Source organism: Eucyclogobius newberryi, unplaced genomic scaffold (genome assembly GCF_026437365.1).
Source record: "Eucyclogobius newberryi isolate DKJ021-1_F unplaced genomic scaffold, fEucNew1.0.hap1 SCAF_4, whole genome shotgun sequence".
In the NCBI taxonomy this organism is placed as follows: Eukaryota; Metazoa; Chordata; class Actinopteri; order Gobiiformes; family Gobiidae; genus Eucyclogobius; species Eucyclogobius newberryi.
Window position 1 is genome coordinate 29,553,882 of NW_027316056.1, and position 24,037 is coordinate 29,577,918.

The 24,037-nt window shown below is 42.3% G+C and overlaps 1 protein-coding gene across 1 annotated transcript in view; it reads right to left on the reverse strand.

Moving 5' to 3' along the window:
• fam13a (family with sequence similarity 13 member A) overlaps positions 1 to 23,529 on the reverse strand; it is a 54,849-nt gene extending 31,320 nt beyond the window's left edge. The window contains exons 1-8 of the mRNA XM_072462608.1: positions 23,456 to 23,529; positions 19,719 to 19,914; positions 18,215 to 18,424; positions 15,389 to 15,563; positions 13,573 to 13,720; positions 9,797 to 9,880; positions 8,091 to 8,177; positions 6,472 to 6,689 (exon numbers count right to left, since the gene is read on the reverse strand). Of these exons, the coding sequence (XP_072318709.1) occupies positions 6,472 to 6,689; positions 8,091 to 8,177; positions 9,797 to 9,880; positions 13,573 to 13,720; positions 15,389 to 15,563; positions 18,215 to 18,424; positions 19,719 to 19,914; positions 23,456 to 23,482 (1,145 nt within the window). The 5' untranslated portion in view covers positions 23,483 to 23,529. The remainder of the gene's footprint in view (positions 1 to 6,471; positions 6,690 to 8,090; positions 8,178 to 9,796; positions 9,881 to 13,572; positions 13,721 to 15,388; positions 15,564 to 18,214; positions 18,425 to 19,718; positions 19,915 to 23,455) is intronic.
• Positions 23,530 to 24,037: the final 508 nt, after the last annotated feature.

A 24,037-nucleotide genomic window follows, 5' to 3' on the forward strand; every position in this document is an offset into this window, starting at 1 on the left:
GCTAGCTCACTGAGGGGATTTGTGGAGACACCCGGGGCCAAATACCACAACTTTCAGATGTAGTGCCTCTATATATGCAAATCTACAGTGGATTAGTGACAAACGCACATTATGGCGGACGTTTAGCTTGTTATCCATAAAAGGCCTAAGGACATTCTTCAAACACAGTGGACAAATAGTAGTGGTCACGTCCTAAGCATTGGCCTTGAGCCTCGTTAATCCTATTTGTTCCTTCCATTTAACTTTATACGTGAGCATTTAAACAAAGATTGACGGAAATTGACACAGTAACACAGGTAATGTACAAAAGGACCCTGAATGAATGCAAGGGAGATCATTTTAATGCCAAACTGTGGAACATTCCAGGTGAAAAGGTCACATCTTTATAATAGTTGTTCTGGATGAAATGGTTTAGAAATAATTTTCTGGATCTACGGTGACCAGATGATGTTGTCTGAATTCAGGGATGTGGAGGACATGTTTTCTTAAAGTGCTTTTATTCACTAAAGGGTTCAAACTTAAAAGAAAAACACATTTGAACATTCCATTAAACATTGTGCTCAAGCCATCTTTATCTTGGACAGATGATATATATGATATATGCATATATCATATGCAGTTTGAAGCGCACGCGTTTGGACAATGAAACCACCATGACCAGCCGTGGTCTGAAGTGGCCCCTGAACAGCCCGGGCTTCACACACTTGTATCAGGACGTCTAAACCCATATTCTGTGTAACTTTGGAGAACAATAGCCTTTGTTCTTTCCTGAGATTATGTCAGAAAGACACTGCACGTGTCCACGGTGAGCTTCTGGTCTTTGCAATGAGCTAAAAATAACCAGAAGGTGTAGCAACGTAAACTAAAAACTGAGGTGAAAACGGAGTCGTGTAGAACGTCTTTATGGACTTAGAAACATCCCTAGTATTCAGACAACAATTTGAGCCTGTAATTGACCTGGCTCATTACTGCATCCAGGAGCTTTGAAGACCACAATGCACGCACAGGGGCCAGTGCTGCTGCGCTTTGTCACCCGGCCCATGACAGGGCAGCGCTGGGCCAGACCAGGGGCCACATGTCCCCCAGGGCGAACTTAGCCAAGAGCGTAGGACGAGAGTTGATGGAGAGTGGGCCACTGAAGCGTGATGGTTAATGACCGGCCAAAATATGCACCGGCCCAAATATGCACCGGCCCAAATATGCACCGGCCCAAATGTGCACTGGCTCAAATGTGCACCGGCCCAAATGTGCACCGGCCCAAATGTGCACCGGTCCACCGGGAATGCTCCAGATAAGGCTCGTTTTAATGGACAGATCTTCAAGCTAATTCTGTGCAATAAGAGCGTGTGAGCACTTGTGAGAAGAGAAAGCGCTGAGTCAGGAGCTTGTCTCTTTAGTCTTCTCATGTGTCTCTGAGTTTCCCACACTTTACTTAAAATATGCACAATTTGATTAGAAATCCAGTTTGTCCTTCCCTCCTGCCTCTGGTGCTGTGACATCACCTCCTGCTCCGCCTTCTTCTCCCTGACCCAGCAGCAGCTTCTCCTCTATTGCTTTTCATTATTATAACTCCAGATATAAAGCCAGAGTGAAACTTAGCGCACACGTGTTTCAGCCAAATAAGGTAATGAGCGCACACAATTAAGATTAATACTTAAAACCTTAGATTAGAGGTGCTATAAACAATATAATCAGTCAAAGATGGAAGAATGGAAGTAATCTGAATAGAAAAATCAAGATCAATCTGTATGGGTGAAAATATTTTAATGAACGTCTTCGCACTGCTCTAATCTAAAGTTGCAATGGGAGCAAAGGTACAGTTCTCACAGTTTTACGAGTGAGACAAAGAGGCTGAGGCCACTCATCACTGCTTAAAGCCCGCGCTGACAGGGGCCTCAGGTGGAACTCATGGAGTCCGCTTTTGGGACCCGTGTTCACACCACACCGCTACGTTCCTCACTCCTACCTGTCTCCGCCGGGCTTCTGAGAATCACAGCGCTTACATCACAAGAACGACTGAACCATGGCAACCCCACACAAACGCATGCGCCCCTTCGGTGTGACAGCGCCACGTCTGCGGAGCAGCGAGTTCACATGACGCTGCTACATCGGCCGATGTGGCCTGACACGGTTGCAGTGGAGTATGAAATACGGTTGCAAGTGTGAAAATAACAAATAATATCGCATATAAATCGCTCCGGAGTGTAAGTATATAACTATAAATATAAGTATAAGTCGCACCCCGGCCAAAACTATGAAAAAAGTTAAATACGGTCACATATCTTTGACATGCTCCGTTCTGAAGTCCAGATATTGTTGCGTCTGTCTGCATTTGTAGTACATTATAGTGAGGGCAGTCATCAACATTTATCTTCTTCGAGTGCTGAAAATGGTTCCGGTTTATGGAGTTGGGTTTGATGCCAAGTGTCGACAGCAGGGTACAGATTTATCATTTAATTATCAAGTTTTCCTGTTTACAACTCGGAGGCAGAAGCCGCTTGGCCGGCCGTGCTGCTCAGAAACAGACCAACACTACGGAAAGTGACAACGAGCTGGAAACCTCCCGCTCGGACTGTCACTTGAACATTAAGTCACAAATACTCACGGCTGAAGACATACATACTACTTTCCCCATGAAATTTCCCCATGTGTGGACATTAAAGGATTATCTTATCTTATCTTACTTTTACCATTTAATCACAGGTGCAAAGGTCATTTGATTTGTGGATTATATTGTGTGGACCTTTTTGTGTCGATGTCAATGTAATGTTTTTGTTTGACATGTATTTACTGTGAGCCATTATTGCTGAAATAATTGCTTGTCATTTTTCTACGATAAACATATATAATGTTAAAGGAATCCTGTTGTTGCCATTTGTTTAGGCATTTTTAACATACCACATACTGTAGGTCGTATCAATATCCTCATTTTGAATGAATAAGTTTACGTGGATGTCCATATTAAAATATAAATATACAACAGAAAAACACATTTCCAACAGTATTCATCTAAAAGGAATTGGTGCTTATATATATATAAGCCTTTTCTATAGATTACACACACTACAATGACTCAACAATTCAAACATAAAAATATCCACTGCATTTTATCACCCCAGACCTAGAATTCAACCCTCTTATAAACCTCTTTTTTATTTAGAACAAGTTTAGAACAATTTTTTTTCGAGTATTAAAGGTCCCATAACATGCAAAATTGACTTTTCAGAGCTTTTAACCTTCTTACATTGCTATTTGTGCTTCATATATGTACCCAGAGTGTTTTTTTGATTGATTCCCGCAGTGTTTAGCTATATTACAGACTATCTCCTTTCCTCCAATCTCCAAACTGACGGGGGGTGTTCACAGGACCGCGTCATAACCACAGGCACGCGTCATCATCCCCCCTCACCCTCCCCCCTCTCGCCTGCCGCCTCCCGCCCCCTTCCCCCGGCTCCGCTGCTGCAGGCTCGTCTCCTCATTCAAGCCCCGGAGTTTTTCTGCTTTGATTTACGACGAACCACGGCTCAAAGAGGCCCAAAACTTAATTAATGATATCGCACTCTTTACTATTATCACAGTGGTGAAGGTTTATGAGGCAATTGATGCAGCAACCGGGACAATAAACGGAGAGAAGTTCTATCCGATACCGAAAAACCAGGAAATAAGAGCGCGATGGACATAAGACTTGTATATATATATGGATGATTTTTTTGCCCCAATCTGAGTCTAATTTCCTTGTGGCGTGGACTGCTGATTAGTCCTGCCACTTATCAATCGTAGGATGCACCTACGGCTCACAGAGATTTGTTTTCAAAATCTATGGCCTTTGCTGTCGATACAACTGACGCTCCGATTGCAAACTGTGCATTGAAAACTGTTTATCTGCTTTCTCTGCGATGATACAAGGGTCGGACTGTGTCCACTCTTTTTCTTTCGTTTTAAATGATGACTTATACCTGGCCGCACTAATAAACTTGGTCTTTTTCAGCGGAACAGGTTCACTGCTGCTGCCACTGCTGCTGTCCCGCTGACGGGGACAGCTGATAACTCGCGCGCTGAAACACTGCTTGTGATTGTTGTGACCTAGTTTCATGTCAGCAGTTAGATTTACGGTGGCCTGTTGGAAGCCTTCAAATTTCCTGACAATAGTGACAGTGCTTGACGAGATCGGGAAGGGCATTTTTTTTAAAAAAATTACAGATTTGAAATTTATTTTGAAATGTATTTTTAGCGCGAGAAAAGGCCATCAGCGCGTGAGAGCGTGAAGCAGATCATAAATGCGTGAGTCTCACGCCAAATGCGTGAGAGTTGACAGTTATGACATTAGTGGGGTCTTCTCGTTGCACACTGCTGACGCACATTAGTGGGGTCTTCTCGTCACCCGATACGCGCTGACAAGGAGAACCGACTGTGTGGGAAAAGCTGAAAAACCGACGAGACGATTGACACGCCACATCTACCCTTTGATGTAAAATAAATAAATTAACGATGATTAACAATGATTGCCACCGTGAAAAAAATAACAGTGAAGTTCTAAATTCACATTTATTGTCGCAGCTTTAGCAGAATATTGACATCCCTGAACATTTACTCAACTTGATATATACAACTTATACAAGATATAACTTGATATATATAATATATATATATATATATATATATATATATATACACAATATTCTATTTCCGGCCAGAAGGCTTTGTTAGGTTAGTGCACCTTTCCCCCAATATTTGTATTCATATTTTCCCTGTTCTGTTTCTTAGATTAGTTCTTTATATTTATTCCTGTTTTTTGGTAGTTTTTTGGTATCTATCTTTTTTTCTCAGTTTTTCATTGGTTGGCTCCCTGCAGGCTCGCATGGTTTGGTAGCTTTTTGTTAGCTTTAGTACTTCTGTTTGGCCTGGTGGGGTCCTATTTTAGTTTCCTTTGCATTTGGGGTTTAGTTTGTACTTGTTCAATTAGAGGTGTCGACACCGGCTCCTCGGCCGTGTACATGGCTGGCCCGGCGTTTGTTAGGCTGGCCCACCAGGTCCACCTTTCTGTTGTTACTTTTTGGGGCACTAGTTATTTTATTAACTGTTCCTTCTTCCTCTTTATCTCCTGCTTCAATAAAAGTGAAACCAGAAGTTAAGTAAAATCTTTGAACTCTTACATTACACCTTTATAAATATGTATCCCTTGTTTTAGGTCATAACAGGCTTATGTATACATTTCAAGCATGAAAAGAGCTGGCAAAGAGCTCAACAAATGTGCTGCAATCAAGACTACGAGACCCCTGTGTAATAAATATGTGAGAAAGCGAGTGCTACAAACCTTTTGCAGTGAGTGGCGCTCCCAGAGAGTCGCACCAAACATTTATGTAACGTGTCAATGTATCCGGTGATGACACGTATATCAACATCTTGATATATTGTACTAAAGGTTACTGGGGGGGATCAGCCTCAGCTATCATTTATTAAAGGCATTCTTTTTTAATGGCGGCAGTAATTCACTTGTTGCTACTCGAATATCAGTAAAAGCCACGTATAGCTGAGATACTTTATGGTTGAGCTGCTTTAGTAAGTCTCAAAAATACCGTTAAAATGTAAATAAGACTAATTGTAACTGAATTCTCTAAATGCAGGTGTGGTCAAAGTCAAGTCGAACATTGCTCGGAACCCTGACAACAGACACAGCTGTGGGCCGTCTATTCCAGGCGCGAGGGCACCCGACACCCGGAGGTTCTGGTGTCAGCGTCTTATAATAGGCCTATTTGCATGCCGCGGGCGCGAAGCCATGAGCGTCCCGGGGCCTTAGATCCTGGATTGGTGTCAGTCTCCACCTCGGCCCCGGGCTCACGGCACTTAACCTACGCAAACAGTGGGCATAACCTATTTACCGCACGGCCCCCGGTAACGGTTTACCAGGCGAGACGCTCACAGATGTGCACAGAAGACTTAAATGTCCAGCGCTGTTAAATAAAACATGTGGTAGATAAAAACATATTTATTATCCTGATAACATATGTGCTAAAATGTGCCTGCTCCGGATGAAGTTCACAATTCACACAAAAAACTGTCAAATTAAACAAAAAATTGCAGAAATATCACCTTGGTCATAAGACACTCCACATTTTACTATTTATTGCAGCTTTTCTTATTATAGAGAATATATACTTGATATTAAAAGTCTGCAATATATAGAAATTTAGACAATTTTGTGAATGTTGTTTAGAAGGTAATGATAAAAATTATACATAAAGAGCCAATTAAAGATAAAAATGGAAAAAAAGAAAACTGTCAAATAAATGTAATATTTCTGAACTTCATTTTAAATTTGTCTGATGATTAAACCTCTAAACTAATATGTTTAAAGACATTTCTGTTGGATTGTCATGCAGTGATGTCATCTGATTATGGTTTATTTATGTAGAATAGTATATTATTGTACATTATATTATTATGTTGTTCAGATCACACGTAAATACTGACCTCCTCATGCTGTCCATGCCGTTGGATGAGCCCACGTCCACGCTGAAGGGGTCCGGGACATTGCTCCGAGGGCGTCGCGGTCTCAACTCCGCCTCCTCCGACGTCCCTGGGACCCGCGGTCTGGACCGAGGCCTGGCGCGGGGCTCCCGGGCGTACAGGCCGGGCGGCGTGGGCAAAACCCGAGCTCCTGCCGCGTCACTCCTCGTCCCTTTCCTCACCTGTTTGACACGGGACGGTGATGGGTGAGACAGGTGAGTCCCGCGACAGGAAACGTGAGACGCGACGGCCCGGAGCCTGCGAACAATCCCGCTCATTCAGACACGCCCGCGGACTGTCGGGTCGCGGCGCACATTCGGGGATTTGTCTAAAGCTGATACAGAAAGCAATAAAGCGAGCACAAAAGGGAGGCTTGTACAAGGGTAAGGCTAGACCGGCACTTCTTACCGTGCCGACCCGCAGTGGGTGCAGGCTGTCTGCCCCGCCGACAGTGGAGTAGGAGTAGAACCTCAACCTGATTACGGCCACGTTCTGAAAAGTCCCCTTCGGCATTTTGAGCGAGGCGAGCGGAGCAGCTGCACGAGAACGTTTTTTTTTTACAGGTTTTTCTTTCCTTTTCGGAGATGAACTGACACGCAGCCGACCAGCCAGCGCACTGGTCTATGCGCTCTACGGGGGCCCGGTTTGGGAAGGGGTACAGTCTGGGTGAGATGGTCAACTGACGCTCAACAGTCGTGGAAAGTTAAAAATCGAAAGGGTTTAAAGTGCATGGATCCAAACTCTATTTAAGGCCATTAGTGCGCTTAATGTGGGAATGTAATTAGCGGTTATAGCAGATCCCGCTAGTGCCTTTGGGCTTATCTGATTTGTCGGGTTGAATCCTGCTGAAAGAGAATTTTAAATAAATAAGTGCATTGTTGTGTCTGTTCTTTGAGAGCATTTGGAATTATTTTAAATCTTTGTAGAGTCTGCAGCGTTCAGAGTCGACAAACAGAGCGTCGCCGGCCAAATCGCGATATCATTAGAAGAGAAAATAAAATACACGACGGACTGAGCTGATCATTAACACAAAACTCTATAAAAAAGGTCAATCAATATCTTTTTTTTTCCCCTTTCAAAACAGACTTGAGTGCAGTCGCTTACGCCGAATGCCTCTCTGCCCTTGTGGCGCAAACATTTACAATATCTCACTTGGAACGGGACGATATTTGCTCGTTCTTTTGGCGAACAAATAATGCTACTTGTTTGTTGACTGTGGCTTGAGAGTTAGAGGTCAGGCTCGTAACAATTGCATTACTTTCTTTTCCTACACTACAACTGCAATGTATTTTTGTTTACAACCCCTGAAAGTGTGCAAGAAGTCAAGTCAACTGCTTGCCAAATAAACCTATTAAACTGTTGTACGCTCTATTTTATAATCCAATATTGTCTAGATTCAAGTACAGCTGAGGGCTTTGTTGTTGTTGTTGTTGTTGTACTTTGTCATTATCACATTAAATCATTAAATCATGTGATGGAGCACAGAGAAGACCTACTGTGTTCTGCTGAAAAAAAGGGAGATTTATTTACCGGCGATGGTGAGAAACTGCCGTAAACATCGGCGTGACAGCGGAGAATCGTACCTTCAGGTTTCTAGGCCTGGGTTTCGGAGCGTCCGTGCTGGGCCGCTCCACCGATTCTGCATTTGTAGCTGGGGTTACTGCTCCCGCCTGAAAAGTTACACACAATACACCGTCAGAAGAAAATAGTCGTGTTAAATTACTGCTAGGGATGTCAAAAATATTACGTTAATTGATAATTGCGATGAGTCCGGTCACAATATAATCGTAAAGGCTAAAAAAATTATAATTGGGACATGTTTGGGAGAAAAATGCGTTAAATTTTTTTTTTCTCAACTTAGATTAGCTTTTTTGTCACGCTGTATATGTTAAATTGATCATTCATAAAGTTTGATTTTGTAAAGCAGATCACATATTGAGAAGCGGTGATGTGTTAAGAAAACAAGAAGGAAAGAACATTTAGGATTTTATTGTTGTTTTGGTCGTGACGTTAATAATTGCAAATCATTGTTAAATCGCAATGTTATTCTCACAATAATCGTTAGACTGAAGTTTAAAATCGTGACATCCCCAATTACTGCGTCAAAACATACAATTACTTTCAGGTAAACACTATTCAACAGTGTGAAATACTATTTAATGTGAGAGTAGAAGCAAAAGAAATACAGTTTATTTAAGCAGCATTCAAATTCCAAGATCATAAAAGACACTGGAATTTCCTCATTGTGGAACAAATAAAAGTTATCTTATCTTACTGTATTTAATACTTTAACTACGACTACAATTTCCAAAAGAAGGTGCTGGTAAAGCTAAGTACTGCGTCGGTCTCAACCCCTATGAACTCATTTACATGTTTCTAATCTAACAAAAACTATTACTGCATTTGATAATGTAGCGCGAGAAATTAAAAAATATATTCCCTTAAAAATTGTACAGGAAAAAAGTCTTAAAATCCAATCCGACTTTATTTCTATTGCAAAAAAAGATTGGTTTTAAGAGCTGAGAAAAGAAGAAGAAAAAAAGCATTATATTAATTTAAAGAAAAAGTCTCCCTCCACCCATTTCTAAGTTACTCCACTGAGACTAACAAAATACCATTTGATTCAATATTTTTCCACTTTCCCTACATATTTTTACTGGTACATTTTCTTTGTGAGTAATGTTTAAGTAAGAAGGTCATGATCTTTCACACCGAGTAACCCTAAACACAACCCGGGCCAGTATCTACAGTCAGCTGACAGTGATAACATCCCCTGAGCTCACACAATCCCACACACACACACACACACACACTCACTCACTCACTCACTCACTCACTCACACAAACACACACACACACACACTCACTCAAACACACACACACACACATGTACACACACACACACACATGTACACACACACACACATGTACACACACACTCTCACACACACTCACACACACAATCCCACGCACGCACGCACACACACACACACACACACACACACACAGACACACAGACACACAGACACACACGTACACACACACACACACACACACACGTACACACGTACACACGTACACACACACACACACACACACACAGTAGGTTAGAAAACAACCTTTTTTCCCCCAAAACACACCAATGTTGTGCAAATCCCGTCACACAGTCACATGGTTGGTGTAATCCGAGGATGTGGATGGGAATTTGAAAGTACAAGCAGTAAATATTGTAACAAAGCACATCTCTCAGAGGGTGCATGACCCCAACACAACATGAAACACATACTACCTTTATCCTGGGAGCCGGCTGTGGGGTTTTTAGATTAGGAGAACTCCATAACGGCCTTGTGTCCACATCTGTTGGCTGTGCCGCCTAAGAAGAAAGAAAACATGATTCATAATCGTTATTAAATAAATATTTAGGTGTGGTCCTCCATAAAGAACTATAAACAATCTTAGAAAAAAAAACAAAAACTACACTCCTCTTTTCTAAACTATAAAGAAAGATCTTGAAAAATTGACTGAAGTCTAAGGATTGAAAATATAAAAATGAATGTTTTGCCCAGACTTCTCTATCTATTCCAGACTCTCCAAATTTCCATCCCCAACCGGCTTTTCGAGGAGTGGAATAAAGCAATCTCAAGATTTAAATTCCAAGAAAAGAAACACCGAATAAGATTCAAAACTTTACAATTATCAATAGAAAAAGCAGGTTGAGGTTCAAATGATTTTATTTCAGCTCAAATCAGAGCGTTGCTGGTGTGACCCAGAATATGAAGCTCAGTAGAAATATATTGAGATTAATGCTGTGCCAGGGGTTCCTGTGCAAGCCTTACTGGCAGATGACAAACAGTTGAATAATTTGAAAGAAGTAAAGAATCCCTGGGTAAAATCTTTCCTCACAACATGGAAGAAGCTAATTGGGACATACAAAATAAACAAAGATGTCAAAATCTTAAACTGGTTGGCTTATGACCAAGGTTTTATACCAAATTGCACTGACCTGAGATTCAAGGCAACGTTTTTCACCTGATTGTAAAAGATGATCACGTGAAAAGTTTGAAAACCGATTGTGCAACTTCTCCCACTTAAAAAGATGAGAGAGGACTGTGATTTTTATCATCAGTACACTTCAACTATGAGAGACAGACTGTGGGGAAAGAATCCAGGAAATCACATTGTAGGATTTTTAATGAATTCATTGATAAATTCCTCGGTAAAATAAGTATTTGGTCACCTACAAACAAGCAAGATTTCTGGCTCTCACAGACCTGTAACTTCTCCTTTAAGAGGCGCTTCTGTCCTAAACTTGTTACCACTATTAATTGCACCAGTTTGAGCTCATTATCAGTATAAAAGACCTGTCCACAACCTCAAACAGTCAGACTCCAAACTCCTCTAAGGCCAAGACCAAAGAGCTGTTACAGGAGCACCAGAACCAACATTGCAGACCTGTACCAGGCTCGGAAGACTGAATCTGCAATTAGTAAGCAGCTTGGTGTGACGAAATCAACTGTGGGAGCAATTATTAGAAAATGACATAGAAGACCAGTGATAATCTCCCTCGATCTGGGGCTCCACGTAAGCTCTCAACCCGTGGAGTCAAAATGATCACAAGAACGGGCTGTGAATGAGCTGCAGAGAGCTGGGACCAAAGTAACAAAGGCTATCATCAGTAAGACACTACTCCACCAGGGACTCAAATCCTGCAACGCATTATTCAAAACAAATGGGAAAGAGAAGGTGATCTTGTCTTGACAGACGAGGAGTGGGAAAGTGTTTGTACATCCCAGAGGAGGACGACAAAATCACATGTTTGGAGGGAATTCTGTTGGGAAAATGTGTCACGTGCTCATCATTCACGAGGTTGTTCTAGCTGTTGGAGAAATTGTGGCAGCCAAGAGGCAAGCTATTATCACATGTTCTGGGACTGTCCACTTCAGAACGACGTACATGGGCCTTTTGGAGCACACGGGAAAGCCACCAGAACAAACGGATGACTCAAACTGCACCGATAATTAAGGACTGATTTAGCACTATACCACTATACACAAAATACCCAGTACAAAATACAGAACATGGTTAGTCTTTTGTGTTGAATGAATGTTTATACGGACAAAAAATGTGTTCAATTGTTTCTGCCTTTTGGAAAAGACACAAAACTCTGATAAATAATCAGCTCATGTACCATGATGCGGAACCACGTAACCTTTAATTGTGGAAACTCTTTTATACGATTTGTGTGCTATCATATTTTCCCCTTGGTCCAAGATCTCAATCTCGATGGACTCTCACCTGCTTCAATAAAGGTTCATAAATACATAAATACATGAAGGAAAAACAGTTGGACCAGTGATCGTTACTGACCCCCAATACATTACATTTATAGCACCAACTAATTAATTTTTCACGGGCAGAATAGAAACATTACAAGGCCTGTGTTGCTTGACGTAATGGTACTCCTGCAACCTCAGAACACTAAATATTAGGCTAAAAGTAAATAACCGGCCGTAGTATATTGGGCCCGTCCAGCAGAAAGCATAACATCATAAAGCTGTTGGAATGATTAACCATTAGCCACGTTTATTAACTAGTAAAGCTGGAGTGCAAAGTGCGTTCAAAGGCACACATGTTCGTGAGAGCGTGTTGTAAGCCGAGCTAGTCCTGACCGAGGGCTTTCCCAAAGGCCGGCTCGTGTGCCAGAGCCCCGTCCGATCATATCCCGCCTCTGAAATCCATCACACGGTGTGAGCGGATGCAAACGTGCGGGTAATAATGTTCGAATAACAACAAGTTAATAACAGGTCAATAATTCAGTATTCCGGCGTGGTTCGGAGGGGCTACGTGGTGAAACGCAATCTTGCAGATGATTCTGAAATAGCCCAGGTGGTAGCCTCGCACAGGTGAAAGGTCGAACTTTAACCGCTGCGACGTCACACTTCGGCGGCATCGAGTGGACCCAGTTACATTTTTGTCGGATCGTCGCGACGCGGCCCCTGACGGGTGAAGGATGTTGTTCCCAGAAGTGGAATCTGGGGCATCGGTCTCGCCGCTGACATGATGGGGTCAAAGGTCGCTGATGGTGCGGCACAAGAACATGTTTATTCTTAAAAGAAACCTCTAAAATATATTACTAGACTCTTGAGTATTAGTTAAACAGCGATCTAGTCCAGGTTTAACTGAAATGTGTAAGGTAAAGGTAGACTCTATTGTCCACGTAAGGAAATTAGCTTCAAAAACATGAATTATGAAGCAGCAACATGCAAACGTACAGATGATCCTCTAGCATTGGCCTGCTTCACCTCTTTGTGGGAAAATGCTCAAGTTACACCCGGCAAATAGGATGATGATAGCAAAGAGAGAGCACCCAAGTAATCCATGCGCAACGTCGGTTTCGTCAGTACAAATGGCTACTAAAAAAACTCATCCTAGCTGCAGCAATATTCCCTGTGTGAGGATGAGGAAGGTCACAGTACCTTGACCTGCTGAAGCAAGGACAGAGGAACTAACCATGTCACTGACAGCGAGGCTAGGCCCGAGAGAAGCGCATTTCCATGTCAAACCCTCAATCTGTGGCATATATGTTGTGTAGTACGCCATTTCACGTGGACAACTTCAGAGAAACACGTTAACCCGGCGTATCGTTCAGCCACTACTAATCCCGGCCATGTGGAATGTTAGTATTCCCGCGACGGAAACAATAATACAAACATTCACGCTATGACTTATCGGCTTTAACAGTCTAAGACCACCTAAAAACGACTCAACCGTATTTGTGCCACCCATTGCTTTCCACGAGGCATTAACCGGGTTGCAACAAGTCACAAACTACATTTATTTATGTGAATCAATAACTCTCATCCGCCACCGAAGCGAGAAGAACGCACCCCGGGAACGTCGCAGCGCGCTCACCTGCGGGAGGGGGGTGTTCAGCAGAAGAAATCAATCTTCAGCAGACCATTACACAACAGCGTATTTATAAACCGTGTTTTGAGGCGACGGGCAGGGGCCGGTGCCAGTGCCACGTGTCTCGCCAACAGTGTTTCAGGGTTCGGGATAAAGCACCTGGACGATGATGAGGGTCGGGTAGTTTTCCCCGCAGCGTTCCAGATCCCGCTCGGCCTCGAAGATGTTGTTGTAATTCTGGATGAGTTTGACCATGATCTTGTTGCACACGGTCTGGTCCTTCATCGCGTCGAAACCGGCAGCCACGCTAAAAACGGGAAAGAAAAGGAAAGTTCAGTGTTCATTTTTGTCCTAATAAAACATACATTTTGTCCAGCAGATTAGTTTTAGTTTCATGTTTTATTCTAACTGTGTATTGCATGACTTCACGGGACATTTACAGAAGTGTTTCGTGGATGTTGAGCTTGTTTATGCTCTGGTTTGACACTGTAGTTTTTATTATTTGACAAAAACATCAGCACTTTTAGTCAACAAAAACATCTATTCTTAGTCATAGCTTTAGTCGACAAACATGTCAGTAATTGTAGTCACGGTTTTAGTCATTGTGATTACTTTCTAGTTCAGTTTCAGTCAGCAAAACTATAACACTGACAAATATTTCACGCTGATTAACACCGGTTAGGTTCGAGCCGTACATCAAAACACACAACACATGAGCTATTGACAGACAGCACAAGAGTATTTTAGTAAAGCGCGTCCAGAACACTCGGCCCACCCACGGTCAGTCTGGTCAATACTCAGCGTGCAAACATCAGCGCAAACGTGTTGATGAGACGAAACAAAGTGTCCATCAAAACCCTGCGTTATTCAAACAGCACATGATTACGCAAGTCATGCAAAACAGTTTCACCGTCAGGAATGTAGGTTTGACGGGGGAATTTAAGTATAAAAATAGTCAGTAAAACCACAATAATAATAATAGTCTTCATCTATACTGACTGTGGGCTTTCTTGATTTTCTATTGCATAAAGCACCCCCTGCTGGCCAAAGGTTGAACACTTTTGAAAGGTAAGAAAAAACAAAATCGACGGACGTGTGCTACTACGGGGTTTGTGCGATTCATCAGATTATAATCGATGAATCAAGAGGCAAATGTTTGGTGCGGTCTGGACATCCTGTTGTGGGCGTCGCAGTCAAAGGCAATCGGTCAGCGGTTCAGCCGGTCTCACACATGTTTAGCGCACGCTGTCCAACGTGTCTCTAGTGACATCAAAAAGGCATCTGGAGCCCTGACAGAGGCAAAGTTTAATATCAGATTTTGTGGACAGAAATAGGGGCAGCGTGGTCAGCAGTGGTACGTCCTGGTGGCTGTTACTACCACGTGAACCCGGCTGTATTACACCGCCCAAGGATTATCAAGGGGAACGTGAATGCATATTTAACAAAAAGAGCTGGATCATAATTAAGGACTTGTTCACAGGCCTGTCACAATAATTACTATCAACTTATCATTCAATAAATGATAGAAATATTTATTGCGGGCGCTTTTTCTTATTTGTCTGTACTTCAATAAGGTTTAAGCTGTAAACCGTCGAATAAATAACCCGTCTGACTAATAATAGATATAAAATAACTACTTTAACGTTTCATTTATCTATTTTTTTATTGCAGCTCATCTTTTTTCAACAACATTAAATAGTGTAGTAGGATTAACTCTTCTAATTATCGCGTCAAATGGCCTAAATAACTTTCTCTATGATTGTTTATTGTCTACATTTTCTCCAGCACTTCAAAATGTGTTCTCCTGACACGTGTCCCTGTTCTAAATGATGGAGCTGACTGTTTGTAATGAAGATCGTTAGCCTGTGGTTGATATGAAGCTGGAAGTAATCTGCTCATCTGGACATTTCTCGGACATTTCTGCGGTAAATGATGACACGCGACGTGATGAAAAATTGTGTTTTGCGCGACTCACTGGAACACGCTCGGTCCAAACACGGTGGCCAGGTTGTGCGCGGTCATGCGGTTCTCCTTGTGGCCGCGCTCCACCTGCGTCAGGAAGTGGCAGAGGTACCGGAGCAGGCGGAGGTGAGCGTCGGGGAGCCCCAGGAGCAGCTCTCGCATGTCGGAGGAACAACGGTCTCCGCCATCTACGGACACAAACGACACCAGTGACACTTTGTGGACAGAAGAGCGACGTAACATCCGATCGCGGTCGGAGCCACCTGTAACACCTCGCGCCACAGCGGAGAGCCGGCCAAATATGTTGATGCTATTACTCGTCGGCACGTAATTGGGTCAGAGTTAGATCCGATTGAGTTCGAAATGACTCCGTGACGCAAATGGGCGATCGGACGTGTTACTGCTTAGAGAAGATTTAACTAGAGGGGGCTCGATACAGTCACGGCAACAAGCAAATGGAGGTAATCAAGGTTGGAATTCACTGTGAAGGACTTAACTGTTAAAAAAAATACATCATTTTCAGTTTCCCAGTCCAACATTAATAATGGAGCACTTTAAAGACAGCACAATCACACACAACACACAAGGGCTGTATAAAAACATTAAAGTGAGACAAAACAGCTCTAAATCGAAAATAGAAACATGTCAACCGTTAGAATCGAGTTAAACGCTGAAGTAAACAAATACGCTTTAAGAAAAGGCTTGTCTGAAAAAGCCTGATCACAGTCTGACAGCTGAGAAATTTAAAATCAATACAATGTGCACAGGTCGTGGAGGGAATGGAGCATGGGAGTTTTACTGTGGATATAATAAGTCTACAAAATCAAATCCTTTGGGGGATTAGCATTGCACTAATCTAGACGTGTGGAGATAAAAAGCATGGATTCAAATTTCAAAATGGCGAGATTGTTTTTTATCTATAGGCTATACGACGTGTGGGTAGTTTTCTGCAATATTCACGGGCATATGATGTGTTGTAGTGGTTCTTGTCTGGCGCTCTTAGTACCAGGCCATACTACATACTATACCAGCCCCAAATGAGGTCTAAATCAGGTCTGGGTAGGACTAAGCCAAGACTAAAGTAGCTCTAAACAAGGAGGAATGACAAAAAGAGGGCACGATGTGGATCAAACTGACCAAATAGGAAAGAAAGTGTGGAGCGCGTTGTGTCTCACCTGCAAAACAACCTGTGCAATGCTCCTATATGTATCAGTCTTATACCGAATACTTTTCATTATTTAGCAGTGATTGTTTGCAGATGGTTGAGGGAGGTCTGGCTCGTGCAGTATTAAAGCTTCCTGATTTTTAAATCGCTAAAGGAGGAAGTAGGTATTTCAATTTCCTGCATTCTGGTGAATTCTAAGAGCTCTTGGCAGTTCAAGAGTATTTTTAATAAACAAAAAGGCCTATATTTTTCAATATTCTGACTAATAACTAATGTCAAATATTGTATTGTCCGAGTGCTACTGTGAAAGCTGCTGTAGTAAAGTTTGAGTGTTAATGTGAGGTTATAGTTATAGCCTAATGTACAAGTCTCCACTACTTCTATCATTATAAGCAACACAAGCAAATCATATGTACAAGTAGAACACACCTATGAGTGGATAATCAAATCAATGGCCTACTTTTATGTATTCAAGATTAATATAATTATCAATATTTCTATATTTTGCTTTAAATCCCTGACATCTAATCATTTGAATCTGTTGAATCCTATAGGTAGAGGTGACGTCTGTATCCTGGTGATTTTAGATGTACTACTTTACCAGGCCATTGCCCATTCACTGGGTATCATGATGTGGTTATATGTCATGTGTTTTATTTTATTGCCACCATCCTGCCTAAACCCTCCTGACTTTAGCTGCTCCGCCCGGGCACACCTCTTCCCCACAGACTGTATCATGTCTTCTCTCTTCTTCCTGCTCTGACATGGATTCTAGATACGTTTTAGACTGTAAACTGTTTTCTCTGGACTCCTTAACTTATTCTGTATGTTATGGGTTAATTTATAAATTGTGTTTTAAGTTTTGTGAGAATGAGTTTGACTTGCCGGCCCGCGCTGCTGTGCGTGTGTCGGCTGCATTGACATCAGATTGCACTTTTATTTATTCACTCTTTTGCTTCTTTTGTGAATTGTTTTGTAGCTTTACATCCGCAGAACAATACTTCAGTTCTCCCATATTTTTATTCCAAGTCTGCTCAGCCCACTACTGACCGTGTGAGAGACAATGCAGAAAGAGGGGGACTCCTCAAAGAAAGTGACTACAGGAAAGAGGAGAGTAAAGTTTGTGCAGGTCTGAACCGAGAGACAAGCACATATGAATTGTGGCGCAAATCCAGCCACACTTCTACTGGGTAACCGTCTGTGTATCGTAGATTACACTATTGGACTTTCTACTCGTGTAGTTCAAACTGTAGTTCTGTGATAACAGGCTACATCCCCCTCAGAGTCAGAGCTCTCCTGGCTCTGTCCTCTGTGGCAGAGAGAGGACACATGCTCTCACACAAGTAATAGGCCTATGTTCATGTGCAATCATATTCCAGAGAGCGCACGGCTTTAGCACAGCTTTTGCATATGGTGAAGTCTAACTGGGGTGGGCTACCTAAGCTCAGCCAATCAGAACGTCGCTTTCAGAACTTACTTCCTGGTTGAAAATAAATAAATTACTCAGCTACAGACAGCACACAGTGGTCTCATTTGGTCACAAAGTCCAGCACAACATTCTCTAATTCAAGCAACTAGTATATTTGAAAATTGAATTCAAGTTATTTTATTTTATTCAAGGCCATAATAAATTAAATTAAATGACATTACATAGTGAACAGCTGAAGGACTCACCCTGGTAGTGTTGTAGTAAGGCCTGCTGGACTGAGGGGCTGATGAGGGCCTGAGGCAGCTCCCTGAGGAACATCTTTAGGAGACTGGCCACAGTAGAAACATCAGCCTCCGACACGAGGTCCACGTCCTCGTCCCGCTCCAGCCGCAGCTTCAGGTTCTCCACCGCGCGCACGTTCCCGTTCACCCGGAACAAGCCCTCCTGCTGCAGCCCTGAGGGAGAAGACACCTTACAACACCAGGTAAGACTCTCTGACACTTTACATCAGGTGTTGACACGCGGAATGCAACTATTACCACTGAGTTTAATGGCGGAGTTTGACCTGAGCCAAAATGACGCAGCTTGTGTTATTTAAGCACGTGTTCCGCACATGCACAGCCATAGCTCTGCTCACACACAATGAATAATACTAATCAACCGAATTAATATATACTTATATGATCTGCATATCTAACTTTAGCGGTATAGTAATGGAAATTGCAGATAACTTCATTAAAGGAAGAAAATTCTAAAATAATGTATTCATACCTTCATCATATTTACATTACTTTTCTTGTTGTGTTTAAGTTATATAATATTAATATTTTTAAAAGTTAAACCTGGCTGCATGCCTCATAAGAACAGCTGGAAAGTTAACAATTTTCCACGTGGCGCGAGCTGTCAATTGGTACATGAACGTTCAGCTGAACAATCCTGACATCTAGTGGATGAGGTGTGGAACTGCATGTTCCAGGCTGTGGATCTATTCATTAGTTTTGCATTTACTTATTCAATGCTTCATCTGAAAGTACAGGTATACATTAGGCAGACATTGTTGTGAATTATACACTACAAGTCAAAGGTTTGAACACTCTTTTTCATTTCATGCTTCACTTTATTTACATTGTGGATTCTCACTGAAGGCATCAAAATGAACACTGAACAGAAAAACATCATGAAGCTCATTGAGAGAAGGACAAGGGTTTGCAGCGCTGTCAACAAAGCAATGGGAGGCTACTTTGAGGAATCTGAATGTTATAGCAAAGAACATTTTCTTTGCTATAATTTTGCGTCAACATTTTTATGCCTTCAGTTTGTGTCAGCAATGTAGTAAACATGAATGGGAAGGTGAAGCATCAGTTTACCCAACCCATGAAGTCCTGCCAAGACTCTGTTCTCATTCCCAAACCATTATCTGCCCGTGAACTTAACTAAACTTAAATAAACCATTTTTAAAAATAAGCATTTGCTTGAATTGCACCAAGGCAAAGTGGCTGTCTTGCAGAATTGCATTGGGGGAAAATGTGCGTCAGACAATAGCTAAATACAGTATATATTTAAATACACACCATGATCCAGGCAAACGCTCATAGAGCTAACTGTTTGCTTAAATGTTTTGTTTTAATACTTGATCTGGAATAATACATTACTCGACGGCCCTTTTGAAGAAGTTTTATGCAAACATAACGCTCTGTTCAAACTACATAACATGTTAATGTTACTATTAAGTTGTGTGTTTTCTCTTACCGTGACAGCGGAGATGCTCCACCATCCTCCTCACCACCAGAGGCAGTCCATCCTTCAGCAGCCCTTGCTCTTGCAGCTCGCTCAGAGATTTCCCGAACACTCTGTTCTGCTTGTTCACCGTTCCCCTGGGTTTTAGGATGGGAATCTGAACCACCTTCAACATGTCTTCCTTCACCTTCACCGCTGCCTTACTGTGCTGTGGAAAACATGCAGACAGATCAGCCTCTATGTCCCGGGGGCTGGTCCAAGCCGTCCCAGACCGGTCCCACAGTCTGTGCTCGATCGTGTGAGAGGTGAGGTCAGAGCCTGTGACGTCTCGTTACAGTCCATCATTTACACCTCCTGCTGCCTCACACGTTTACATTTAACAGCTAGAAGTCAGCATGTGCGAAGAGCTAAAAGGCTGCAAAGTGAAAGCCTGACTGTGCACTTGTTGCTACGACAAATATCCAGTTACCATGCAACAGCTGTGGGTAAAGGCTGGAGATGCATATCTGCCTGTGCAAATAGACTTGCATCTGTAGTGACGAGGATTTATGTCACCTAAATCCCAATAGGACAAAAACATATTGTCAAAATGAACATTATATTAATATTTCTACACTAAATTATATTTTGTTTGCCACTTCAAGTTGCACTTGGCTGCTCTCTACAGTGACTCAGACCTGTTAATTAGCCTTGGCAATTGATGGGGGATTAAACTCTCCAACCTACACCAACATTATAAGAGTATAATAATAGTACTTTGTGGTATAATAGTTTATTATCTTTAAAGGCACAGTTTATAACTTAAAAAAAAAAAAAAAAAAAAGATTTAACAAAAACTGTGAACTCAACTAAATTGACTCTTTAATGTGACTCTTGTTAAATTCCTGTTTCCATGGAATTGCTGTTACTTTAGCTATAATATTCCACATTATAAACAATTCTATTTGCGTGGAACATTTGCATACTGTGCCTTTCATTGGTAAATGAATCAACTCCTTTCACTTTAGCAAATGCACAAAAAACTAGTGTACGTCTTTAATTATGCTGCAGTAATAATGCCAGCAAAAACATAACTGCACTGACCACTGGAAAGCACCTTCAACATTACATATTTTTTCCGTGGACAGAACATAAACTGCCGCTGAACAGAAAGTTTTATTAATTTCTCTTTAAAAATCTGCGTGCGCACACCTGGCACGTCTTCCCTCACCGCGCCAGGCTCGCACAGCCGCGTTCACAGCTTTTTACGGTTCAATATCTTTTCCGTGCAAACATTGTCGCCAGATACACGGCGCCACCACATCACCTTTCCTCAGAGCAAATAGTGCACAAATCATCCTCCGCTGATCCGCGTCTAACGTGAGCTAAACCGCCGGGAAATATTGACTTGGAACGTGTAGTTTTTAGCAATAAATGATCAAAAACCTTCCTGGAAATAAAACAATTAAACATATGTGTATGATGACGTGCCTTCTGGATGGTGGGCCGACGTTTCCTGCAACATTTGGCCCCTGTGACCATAGCAACCGTTGCACCATGTGACAAGTCTATTCCAAATGAGTGAATTTACCCACGCGCCGGACGAGGGGCCCTCAGCGGCTTGAAAAGGGCCAAGGTGCGCAGTGGCTTTATAGTGCACATAAGAGTACATTTTTGTCTCGCTTGTCGAGCCGATGGGAGGGCGCAATAAGGAGACGTGTGCGCCACCCTTGGGTCGGCTGCTTAAACTCTGTTCACAGATGGTGCTGAGATGGTTAAGGAGACGGGATCTGACAATACCAGATGCCCCGGCTAATTCACGAAGCATCTGCGCTCCGATCAAACGAGCCGCCCACTGTGCAAGATTAAACCTCTTAAGTGTCACCACAGCAAAGTGACAATACAGTTGGATTTATTATCAAGAGGAAGTCATAAAGTACATTACTAGTGAGCTTAGAATTGGATTGTCAGTAAATAAGTAATAGATCAAGTTAAAACGACATAAAAAATCAAGTTTAATCTGTCTAATGATAATAATAATAATAATAAAAAACACAATCTGGTTAATTGCTCAGCACAACTATACTTTTTTAATAAGGTTTTAAAGACTTAAGCCAGTCTGAGCTGAGTCTGATAGCTTTATCAGCAGATGTCCATGAGATCTGAGTAAATTTGTATGTAAACATAGTGGACATATAACATAGTAGTGATAGCTGATATATCTAGGCTAGTACATATAGTTATTATTATAAAACGAGAGCTCAGAGCGTCAACATTCCGTACTGACCCCACGTGGCAAGTGATAAAGAGTTAGATCAGCTTAATTTTTGATATTTTCTAGAGATTTAAAAATAAAAATAAAAAATGCACCCCTTAAGTATCGATATCGCACAATACTTGATATTGAAACAAATTTGATATTTTACAATCACACCAAGGTTCTTCATCTTTCAATGTATTTATTTTAATGAATTTTAGATTTTATTATTATTTTATATAAAGTCCTAAATTAGCCTTGATTTAATACTGTTCTGTTTTTTAAGCCAATGTTGACCTTTTGTTTTGACAGAGTCCAGTCAAAACCAGTAAATCAAGGCACACTTTTGTCCTCAATCTTTTCAAATATTGTTCAGCCCTAGTTCAGTTTATTATAATTGTCCCTTTTACACCTCTTTAAGTCAAAACCTTCCTCCTGCAACACGGCATTCAAGCGAGAAAAGCCACTATTTGCATGTGACAGAGAGTTGGCGCCGCATTGAAAAGGAGGAAACTCATCCTGCTGTTATTGCCTATTGTTTGCCGTGATTAGCCCAATATTCTCCCTCTTCTCTTCCCTCCCTCTTCTCTCCCTCTTCTCTCCCTCTTCTCTCTCTCTTCTCTCCCTCTTCTCTCCCTCTTCTCCCCCTAAACCTCCCTCACCCGCCGCCACATCTTTCCAAACATCTTCTCACCGCCGCCGGCACGTAACCATAAAACGCGCCTGCCACTTTGAGATATAAACAACTTCCTGACGCGTCCTAGTTTTCTGCAAGCTTTTTGGAGTGCGAGTAAGGACTCTTCGGGGTGCAAAAGCAAGCTGCTCCCGGGGCCATTTGTTTTGAGTTGTTTTCGCATGCTTATGGAGAGGAACTGCAGGCCCCAGCATGCAGCCAAGTCCTTCTCTGTCTCTAAAGCTGCTTGAACCACTGGTAGTACGGTTCCCACAGCTGCAATGCAACTCCTCATAGAGATGGCATTGGAATCATGGCAAATAGGCACCTCTAGCAGCTAAAATACCCGTTTGGCTTCGTATAATGGTGCACTTTGTTGACCTCATGGAAGCAGTGAGTCACATTGAGGAAGAACATAACTGCGAATTAACTCCAAGGAAAATTACACATTGACTATTTTGCTCAATGTTTGATTTTTAGAATGCAAAATGAATGAACTGTTAGAGGCTTTTTGTTGTTGTTGTTGTTGTCCTGATGACTACAGTTGAAACTTTTAATACTGTGGACCTCTTCTGGATGAATAAGTGATTTCACAGTTAATGGAAAATCCCTCAGATAACATGAATTGACAGTAGAAGATGTCAGAAGTTGAGTTGTCTAACCCACTCTCTTGTGTCCATGTAAATGCTCATAATTGCACCGGAAGTCACGTGTCCAAAGTGAGTGAAAGTTTTGACTCTCTTTTTGTGTCTCTTGAGAAGCGGTGCGTTCCCCCCGGCGCCGACTCAACTCTTTTCAATGGGAATTCCTGCGCACCAACTTAAAAGAGCTTCTACTCACACAGATGGTCAGAGCTCCTGCCCCCATTCTTTTCTTTCAGGGGGGAAAAGCAGCAGCAGCAGCAGCAGCAGCAGCAGCAGCAGCAGAAGAGATGTTGTTAAAGTCCTCCTCCTCTTCTCCCCAGAAGTGGAAGCCCCTTTAAAAGTGCTCTACCCGTGGCCCATGACAAAGCCGGCGGGTGAAGGAGTGCGGTCGGCGGGCAGCAGCAGAGTTCCCAGTGGGGCTTGTGCCGCTGCCTGCCGGTGAGCAAAGGGTTTGTCTCTGTTTCTCCCTCTCTCGCTCTCTCTCTCTCTCTCACACTCTCCCCCCTTCTCTCTCTCCTCCCGAGCTGAAATCTGAGCCAGGCCCACCGATTGGCCGAGGGGGAGGTCATGTGATCGAGGGGGGGTTCAGGCCCTAAACTTTTAAACGTGTGCCTTCAGGATCTGACTGACACTGAGAGGAAACAGCTGAATTGAAGACGCAGGCTCAAAATAGCCAAGAGGCGTAGTAAAGAGGCGTAGTAAAGTATTATGTGGCGCGGGCTACAAAACAAATACAATATTGTGGAGCAATTTTAGACTTAGAACTGATTTCTTGATT